Raw genomic sequence first — 10,479 nt, 5'->3', positions numbered from 1 at the left:
GACCAATGGAGTATCTTAGATGGCTGCTCACAGGCTTTTAAGACCCCAGATGCTACTCACCAAGGTAGAATGTAGAACATTGTCTTTATAAACTGTTATGCCAGTTGAGCTAGATGTTCCCCGAGACCACCTGAATCTCTTTATCTGCCTTCCCCCACAGCTGTTGAGAATGTGTGCCTAGCTCACTACAAAACCTCTTGTGTAAGTTGGATTGTCTAGGTCTGCCTTTCAGGTCCTCTCAGATGCACCTTCCCCTATTAGGTGAGACCTTCTCTAGGGCTGAGGCTCTTCTTGCTTTCCTGTATGGTATATACCCCAGGCCTAGGTTTAATACTCGGGAAGCCCTTTGTCGATCGTTCGTGAATTAGCCTTTTTTTTTTTTTTTTTTTATCCTCCTACTCCAATTATAGAAACAATTAAGAAAATACAAAATGCATTTTAGAAGACATAAGAAAGGAAAACAAGCCATTGTTGACTCACTGCTCAACAAGTACCAATTGAGAACCTACTGTGTGTTCTGCTCTATGCTGGGACCTGGGGTCAGAGGGCTTGAGGCTCGTTCCCAGGTCCCGGGAGCTTCCAGCTTTGGCGGAGACAAAGTGTAAAGAGACCACTTCAGGGTAATGTAATTGCTGGGGATGAACGGATGTACTTGGTTTTATGGGAGTCTAACATCTTCAGATCTCGAAGTACTTGCTGCCATTGCTGCTGCTTCTTATTTTTTAAACTGGGAAGACCTTGGCTGGACTAATTTCCTAAGCATAAATGTGAATGTGTGGACACTCTGTTGCTCAGATTAGAAGGAAAGCAGGGAACAAAACATATCAGGAGTTACTTTGCCTCTGCAAGCTACATTGTTCCGAGTTCTTTACTCTGCATTTACACCACTGCATAGGAGCTGGGTTTGGTGAAAATAGGTGGCAAAAAGCGGAGGTTCCTGAGCAACTGGCCATCCATGAGGTGGGAGCTGCTCTTACGGAGGAGAGGGCTGGCCCCTTGCGGTCCGTAGTGGTTCTACTGGTCACAGAAGTCACTTCCCAGATGAACTCAGGTCACCTTCTTTATCACAAGCGATAGCTGGAATCCGTCCTAAGAAACCTCCAGACATTCAACTTGCATCAAACAACTGTTTTAATGGGGCAAAAGGGTTAAGTGTTTCAGATTTGCACCAAGTTACCTTTTTGTGTAGGAATTTAAATCTTAAAGGTATTTTTTATTTCAAACAAACCATGAAACCCATCATACCTAGTTATAAGACTTGGACACTCTTGAATCTATTACGCAGTTTATTACATCTGGCTCTTGCCCAAGACTGGGGGTTCAAAATCTTTTTTTTTGGTGCCATAGGCCTTGTGAACAGTCTGATGAAGCACATAGACCTTCTCAGAATTTATGTTTTAATGCATAAAATACAATACGTAGGATGGTAAAGAAAAACAATTATATTGAAATAGTTATCAAAATATTTTTAAAGCAGGTTTGTTATGTAGTAATACAGTCATGCATTGCTTAAAGTCCACGATAGTTCTGTGAAATAGGACATTATGTGATTCGTACGTTGGGCAAACACCGTATTATATACAGACAGTCCTCAGATTATGAACGAGTTCCATTTCTAAGTCTGTCTTTAAGCTGAATTTGTATGTAAGTTGGAAAAGTTACGTACAGTTCATATCTAACATCAGTTAGTCATATGTTTTAGTATGTAGTATATATATAGCAGTGGGGAGACTTGGTGGTGCAGTGGTTAAGAGCTCAGCTGCTAACCAAAAGGTCGGCAGTTCGAATCCACCAGCTGCTCCTTGGAAACCCTATGGAGCAGTTCTACTCTGTCCTGTAGGGTTGCTATGAGTCGGAATCTACTCAGTGGCAACCGGTGTATAGCAGTGGTTAAGTGCTTGACTGCTAACCAAAAGGTTGGTGATTCAAACCTACCAGCCTCTCTTCAGGAGAAAGATGTGGCAATCTACTTCCGTAAAGATTTACTCCCTTGGAAACCCTACAGTGCAATTCTGCTCTGTCCTATAGAATCACTATTGAGTCGGAATCGACTCCACAGCAGTGGGTTTGATTTGGCTTTGGTACCTTTCTATGCATAAAAAACAGTAAAGAAACACTTCCAGATACAGTAAAACATCTTTAACATAATAATACAATAATAATAAGAATGTTTTGATGTGCATTGCAAAATAGCACACGTTTGTTATTACAAACCATTGTATGTACCTTGAATTTTTAATACAGTAGGCTTTACGAGGGTTGGTTCATAACTATGGGTTATTGGACATTCTTAACCCAGGGACTGCCTGAATAACCTTACGGGACCATGGACGTATATGTGGTTGGATGTTGGCCGAATGGATGTTAATGCCATACATGACTGTACTGTGCTTCTTTATTACTACATTAAACAATAAAGTCTAATAGCAGGTCTAACAACTACTATAATTTCTAAATAAATGATATTTTAAGATGTCTGCAGCAACTCTAATGGGATATAAAAGTGTCTGAATTCTGTTGGGGGCAAAGTCCGAGAAATAGATAATACTACACTGGTTTGTAGTTTACTTTCATTATGGAAGAAGATGCTAAATTTCAGGTAAAGGTTAGTAAAAATAATGATGAAATTTTTTTTCCTGTCCAAGTTGACAGATTTCCTGAATTCTTTTTGTGAACCCCAGATTAAGAACCACTATAATGATTCCTTTCTCTTGTCCACACCCGCACTACCTGTAGCTGGCTTCTTATTTATTCTTATCACATTGTTATGATAAATGGCACAGGGCTGCTTAAACAACACAGCTGTGTTACCTGTGTGGCAGTATTCCCCCCTTATGATAAGAGTGGTCTGTTAATGCAAATCTTGGTGTCTAATTTGCAGATTCAGTTATATCCAGAAGGAGAAAGCCTACACCACCAAAGGCTTTGCAAAACCCTCTTGCTTAGCAAATCCTTAGCACTGATTCATTTTTTCTCTTTATCCTGCTCCCAATAGCTTTCCTTCTCCCAGCAATGACCCCTCCCCCTAATCCAGAATGGTAGCAGAAGGGAGGTTGGCCAGGTGGGAAATATGGTTAGTAATGTGACAAGATATTGAGCCACTTGCAGAGAGAAAATTACAAAGTGAGCTGTACAGTTGAAGAAACATTTCTGACAATATTTCTAGTACCTCGGAATTTGTTTTCTCCATACATACGTACAATCCACCCTGTATTGTGGATTGACCACCTTTTCATTTAGCTGAATCCTTTCTGAACCTTCTTTTTTCTCTAATAGAGGCTGGCCAAGGAGGGTGGTGGCGGTTCAGTGGTAGAATTCTCACCTTCCATATGGGAGACCCCATGTTCGATTCCCGGCCAGTATACCTCATGCACAGCTACCACTCACCTATCAGTGGAGGCTTGTGTGTTGCTGTGATGCTGAACAGGTTTCAGTGGAGATTCCTGACTAAGACAGACTGGGAAGAAAGGCCTGGCGATCTACTTCTGAAAATCAGCCAATGTAAACCCTATGGAGCACAATGGTTCGATCCCATTGTACATGGGGTCGCCATGAATGTTAACAGCAGTTAACAACAACAGATGACTGGCTGGCAGAGAGTGGCTGGAGCAATATTCCAGGATCTCTGACCGAGAGCACTGTGAGAGGGGTGGTACAAACTGCAGAACCAGCTGAGACAGGCAGTGTCCACACTGAATCCTTTCAAAAGATACCCTCGCATTACTTTTGGCCCCTCCAAAGGAGTGAGTGAAGGAGGGGGAGGAATTCGGAGGGTGGATGTAGGTGAGAAATTGGGCTTTTAAATTCCTTTTTCTAATACTATGCTCACCTCATTTTCTGTCTTCTGTCAAGGTGGATCTTGAACTTGGCTTGAAATGCTTGCTTGAAATGTTGTCGGGCTTTGAAAATATTCATATGAAAGTAATTTACTCCAAAGGGCATAGACATTTGTTGTTGGGTCTTTACAGAACTAGTTATCAACCTTTGTTGTCGAGGTTTTTGGAGACAGCGGTTGATGCCAAATGGCTCTTGCTTGAAGACCCAAGATGTGTCTCCACGTGAATCCCCTGGGAAATGTTGGTTATTTATCATCTAAGTAATTGTTCCCAGAGCATTACCACAAATTGAATGTCTTTCTATTCTGATTATAGATGTTCAGGTTTTTGTTTTTGTTTTTTTTTTTTTAATCCCCTGAATAGAGCAAAATGTTTCTATGTAAAAAAAAACTTTGGCAAGAGAAAGCTGAAACTAGATCTGCTGAGTGACTGTGACATCAGATTCTTCAATGTTGTATCTAAAGATAGTCTACTTTTAATTATCCGTACTAACGAGAGGGCGGTGGTGTGGGAAATCCCCAAATGATTGTGTTTGGTTTTAGAATATATGTTTTGTGCTTGATCTTAAGGTGGGTATGTCTAATGGAATAAATGATGGTCTAAATACATTATATTTTTAAGACTTGACTCATAAGGAATACCATCTGGGTTCACTTTCCTGGTCTTTCTGTTTAGGATTTTTCCTCTTTTACCCAGGAGGCAGTTTACCCGCACCTCTTACCCTCTTCCTTCCAGCCCCTCACCGACAATATGTACCAATCAGAACAGAGCTGTACTTTCTCTATGAAATCACCCAAGCCGTATCACACACTTGGAGAAAGTATAATTTTAGTTTTGTGCTCTGTAGGAGAAAGATGTGGTAGTCTGCTTCCGTAAGCAGACTTCTTATCAAGCGATAGTGTAACAGTTAAGAGCAGAGTCCCTGGAGCAAATAACCTGTATTTGAATTCCACTCTGTCACATATTAGCTCTGTGACCTTGGGAGAGTTACATAATTTCTCTGTGCTCAGTTTCCTCATCAGCAAAATGGAGATAATAGTACCTACCTCATAGGGTGTTTTGAAGATTAGCACTGTATTTTTAGACAAATAATGTGTGCCTTCTGTGTTTGTTTACTGGCCACCCCCTCCCCCTATGAAGAGCAACCTCATAAGCACCGCTGTGCCAGTCATCTTCCAAATGTTGCTGTAAAAAGATTAGCGTAGCATGCTTAAGAAAATACCTCTTGGGGTAGGGTGAGGCTGGCAAACAAATGCAGAAGGTGCACATTATTTGTGTAAAAATACAGTATTTGTAAAGCACTCAGAACTGTATCTGACATATAGTAAGTGTACATGTGTTTGCTGCTATTATTTAATGTAAATCATTTTTTTTACATTGTTTAAAATTTTTTATTGTGATAAAATATATATATAACTTAAAATTTACCATTTTAACCATTTTTAAGTATACAGTTTAGTGGCATTAATTATATTCACAATATTGTGCAACTTTTTCATCACCTCAAACAGAAACTCTGTAACCATTAAGCAGTAGTTCCCCATCCCCCTCTCCCCTTAGTCCCTAGTAACCTCTAATCTTCTTTCTGTCTCTGTCTGTTTGCTTATTCTAGATATTCCATAAAAGTGGACTCATGCAGTATTTGTTCTTTTGTGTCTGGCGTATTTCACTCAGCATAATGCTTTTAAGGATCATCCATTAGTAGTATGTGTGAGAACTTCATTTCTTTTTATGGCTAAGTCATATTCTATTATATGGATATACCACATTTTGTTTATCCAGTCATCCATTGATGGATATATATTATTGTTCTTATGAAATTAAAAAAAAAATGTGTGTGTTTCATTAATTTATTCAGTAAAATATTTCTCAAGTGCTTACAATTGTTCAAAACCTTTTGACTTAATTCTGTAAATTAGAATTTAAAAGTAGATGATCTAAAGGGTGGGGTGTGGAAGGGACAAACATAATCCAGATTATTTAGATGTATTTGTTTTTAATTTTTAAGTTCTAAGAATAGCCGTAGCCAGGAACATGTCTGTGGCTGAAGGAAAGGAACTGGACCTGTCCTGCAACATCACAACAGACCGAATGGATGACATCCGGCCCGAGGTGACGTGGTACTTCAGCAGGACACCAGACAGCACTTTGCCTGGCTCCCACGTGTTGGCACGAATGGACCGTGGTTCCCTGGTGCACAGCTCTCCTCACATTGCTTTGAGTCACGTGGATGCACGCTTCTACCATTTACTGGTCCGGGATGTTAGCAAAGAAAACTCCGGCTATTATTTCTGCCACGTGGCACTCTGGGTACCCGGACACAACAGGAGCTGGCACAAGGTGGCTGAGGCCATGTCTGCCCCTGCTGGTGTGGATGTGACCTGGCTAGGTGAGTGGTGTAGAGAATGACTCTTTGCCCCTCTGGCTTAATCCCTTCACTGGAGTATCTGGAGGAGTCCGGGTGCTGTACGTTTTTTTATTATTCTGGCATTCTTTATGTCGGTATGGTATACTTTAGCCTGGATAGATCCCAAGCTGGGGATGGAGGCAAAACTGGCTGAAATAGAATCTGGCAGGCAAAGGAAATGTTTAGATAATGTGGCTTCAGTTGTCTCAATACCCTAACTTGAGAGAATATCGTTTCCTTTTGTTGTCAAGAGATTTACAGGGTAGGAGCCCTGCTAAATGGCTCTGTGAAATGGATCTTTGTTGGAGGGTGAATGCTGCCGTTCTTCCTTTCCTTTTCCTAGACTTCTAGGTGCTCTCGAGCAGTAGCTGGTGCTTTTCCAAAGCCTGATGCAGAGGGAGAATTCCTTCCGTTAACAGAGAGCATTTTTTCCACTGAATGCCCTGGAACCCAAAAGTGACTTTATTTGCAGTTACCGGCTAAATGTGGGTGCCTTCCTGCTTTTCTGCTGGGCTGTCTCACCCCAGCTGCAGTTCCACAGGTGGAGGAGCAAAATGGGTCTCGGATGTTGACCACCTTGCCATCCATTTTATAACAACTTACCCTCTATCTGAAGGTCATTGTCATATCCCACTCTGTTCTACCATTCTCATTTTCCCCATCTGTTTTTTTCCTAGATGTTTGCCCTTTGGGCAAAAGTTACTCTGATTTTCCCAAATTTTGGTTACTATCTTGTAATTGCAAGTAAACTTAAGAAGGCTGGGGTCAAAGGGGTTGTGGAGTGCTTTGCTTCCCGTCTCCACTATTACAAAGTTGGGGAAGGCCTACCAGTCAAATTCTTTCCTGATTTGAGCTAATCTGTCTATTCTTCCGCGAGTGTTTTCAGCCCTGATGAAGGCATTCTGTACTGTTGTGGTTGTTGTTAGCTGCTGTGGAGTTGGCCCCTGACTCATGGCAACCACACACAGCAGAACTAAACACTGCCTGATTCTGCGCCATCCCCATGATCATTTGCAGATTAGACTGTTGTGCTCCATACGGTTTTCACTGGCTGATTTTTAGAAGTAGATCGCTAGGCCTTTCTTCTTAGGGGTCTTAATCTGGAAGCTGTGCCGAAACCTGTTCAGCATCTTAGCAACATGGCAAGCCACCACTGACAAATGAATGGTGGCCATACATGAGGTGCATTGGCCAAGAATCAAACCCAGGTCTCCCACGTGGAAAGCAAGAATTCTGCCACTGAACCACCACTGCCTCGTATTGTTGTAATTATTAGGAGGTAAAACAGATCTTAAGGGGCCCTGGCGGTGCATTGGTTAAGCGCTTGTCTGCTAATGTCGGTGGTTTGAACCCACAGGCAACTCTGCAGGAGAAAGATGTGGCAGTCTGCTCCTGTAAAGATTACAGCCTTGGAAACCCTAGGGGGCAATTCTACCCTGTTCTATAAGGTTACTATGAGTCGGAGCCGGAATCGACTTGACAGCACACAGTAACAAGAAAACAGATCTTTACAGGCCAGGAAATAATTTGCTCCTTCATCTGATGGTAAGCATCCTCCTGCCCTGATCCCCAACTCTTACTTAGCTTGTCCTTATCTCTGCATTGAAACTTTCTCTTTAGTTAGTGGCATTCCCACTGTCTGTTTCTTTTTAACTCTTTAGTTACTATTGGGTTAAGGATATACCAGCCACGTTTTATGCCTCTGGACCTAGTAGATAGTATATTATTCTAGTTCTAATACGTTTAACATTAAGGGGGTCCCTTTTGAAATGTGTGGAGCTCAGCAGACTGGACATGGAGTCTCATTGTTGTGTAGGTGGAGCATTCTATTAGGTGGTGCTTTCTGGATGTGTTAGTTTTGTAAACTTTTAAAACTTTTTTGCCTTTTTTCCCTTTATTTCTGTGAGATAAGGCTTGCAAGCATAATTGTGGCTTTCCTGTGTGATAGTTAGGGAGTCCTGATGGATTTGTTTGGGTTTTTCTATGTCATGTTTGGAAAACCAGAGGTTCCCCATGTAACCTAATGAAAAGGCGCCTGTAATAAATTCTCTATTTAGTTCTTATTGGTATATTGTCATACCACAGATTGGTGGTGCCACAGTGCCACTTGTCTTATTGGTGGCTTGTATTACCAGATCATATTTCTCAAAATCCATATTACCAACCAAAAATTTGAACACACTCAATTAGTTAAGCATGCATTCCAAGACTGAAAACACATGCCATCAAAAAAAATTTTTTTTTAAATAAAAATTTAGTAACAAAAGGGTTTTAATAAGCCTTTATTCAACAAGGATGGGGAGTTGGCAAGTGGGAAGAGGGGGGCAGGGGGAGGAAGAGTAACAAGAGAGTAAGGAGATGGTACAGTCCAATCCACATTGAACCTAGGCAGGCTGTTAGTCAAGGCGCCCTGGTGGCGCAGTGGTTAAGCACTTGGCTGTTAACGGAAAAGTTGGTGGTTCAAACCCACCAGCTGCTCTACAGGAGAAGGATGTGGCAGTCTGCTTCTGTAAAGACTTACAGCCTTGGAAACCCTATGTGGCAGTTCTACCCAGTCCTATAGGGTCGCTATGAGTAGGAATTGATTCGAAGGCGCACAATAACAACAGGGTGTTAGTCATCCCCATTAGCAAAGTGATTCTTTGATATCTGAAAAGTGAAAGGAGCAGGGTTTATCTGGCAAGCTTTTCTTCCTGCTGCCTGAACTCTGCAAGAGACAGAGACTGAACTGGAACAATGTTGGCCCAGCTAGAACTCTCCTTAGCAACCTTCAAAATAAAACAGATGTTGTCAGCACCAAAAGAAGATTTTTCATCTCTGGAGCTGAATTTGTTTCACAGCTCTGATCCTCAGTACGTCGTGTGGGGCTGTGAAGTCCCAGCGTGGACTCTTTGTGCTTCCTTCCCCCACAGCTTCTGAATCTGAACTTGAGCATTTTTTTTTTTTAGAAAGTGCTGCCTGCACTCCAATTCAAGGGCCTCTTTGAAGTACTAATGCATTGATCCTGGCATACCCAGGGGGAGATGCAGGCCCTGTCAGAAAACAGGAGGGGTGCTCCTGGGAAGGAATGGACTCTTTTTAACTGGGAGGGATTTGTGGGTGGCTGTGCTCTCGAGAGAGTGAAGAAGAAACAGATGAAATTGTGGGAAAGGTTCAGTTATTATCCCAAGGATCTTGTCGTTCGTTTTTCTGCAGAGTTGGGAAAGTCATCCCTAATTAATGTTAAAGTATATATAGCTGCGACCTTGCACAGTGTTTTGCATATAATGGGCACTTTATAAATACTGGTTGAATGGATAAATAAGCCAGTACCAAAACATGGTTTATGTTAAAATATGTGCATAGAAAAATAAGACTTGCAAAGAAAGCAATCATGCTCCGCTCAGGTTATTCACAGATATTCTCACATGAGCAAACCTACTGGGAGTGGAAGTGGTATCAAAAGCAACTGCATTCTTCTTTCTTCCTCTCTTAAACCTGCCCCTCCTTTGCTGTGCCTATGACTCACACTATTACAGCTGCTTGGACAGTTGTCAGGAGGCGAGTTGGGCACGAGTTCAGGAGCAGATCTTTCTCAGGACCTCCTCAAGTGGATTGTCTGCCCAGAAATCTATGGGGCTGGTCTGAACTATGAGGTTATCTCTACATATGTAATATGTGTATATAGTCCTATGTGGATGCCATACCAAGTACAGCTTGGGGCTGAACCTGTTTGAGGTAACTGAGAAGTAGCCAAAACAGACAGGAAGACAGGTGACATGCCCAATAGTCTATTTACACAGGTCATCTTATTATTTATGAGTATGGAATGTTGACACAGAAGAGTTCTTAAGAAAGCTGATTCCTCATTCAGGCATTACACAAAACTCTCAACTACTTTACAGATGAAGAACAGTAATTACCATTTATTGAGTGCTTAATGTGTGCCAAGCACTGGGCTAAGGGCTTTACATGCATTATCTCTTTTAATCCGCACAACAACTTTGAGAGAGACAGGTACTGCCACTATCTCCATCTAAAAACAGCTAATTTTAAAAAAATAGTTTTGCTTATAATTTTCAGGGTCAGGAATTAGGGAAAGACTCAACTGGTGTTCATCTCTGATCCACATGGCGCCAGCTAGGGCAGTTGGGGCTGCGGATCCACTTCCAAGATGGCTTCTTCACACGTGTAACCTCTGTGTTTCTGGGCTTCTCTCTCTCTCCACATGGTGTCTTATCCTTCAGGGCCTCACCA

The 10,479-nt window shown here is 41.8% G+C and overlaps 1 protein-coding gene across 1 annotated transcript in view; it reads left to right on the top strand.

Annotated features, from left to right (window-relative positions):
- Positions 1-10,479, top strand: part of PTGFRN (prostaglandin F2 receptor inhibitor) — a 96,780-nt gene that overhangs the window by 48,315 nt on the left and 37,986 nt on the right. The window contains exon 4 of the mRNA XM_023734880.1: positions 5,845-6,225. Within this exon, the coding sequence (XP_023590648.1) occupies positions 5,845-6,225 (381 nt within the window). The remainder of the gene's footprint in view (positions 1-5,844; positions 6,226-10,479) is intronic.

This window comes from Trichechus manatus, unplaced genomic scaffold, assembly GCF_000243295.1.
Source record: "Trichechus manatus latirostris isolate Lorelei unplaced genomic scaffold, TriManLat1.0 scaffold00073, whole genome shotgun sequence".
Classification (NCBI taxonomy): domain Eukaryota; kingdom Metazoa; phylum Chordata; class Mammalia; order Sirenia; family Trichechidae; genus Trichechus; species Trichechus manatus.
This window is presented reverse-complemented; position numbering and strand designations above follow the sequence as displayed.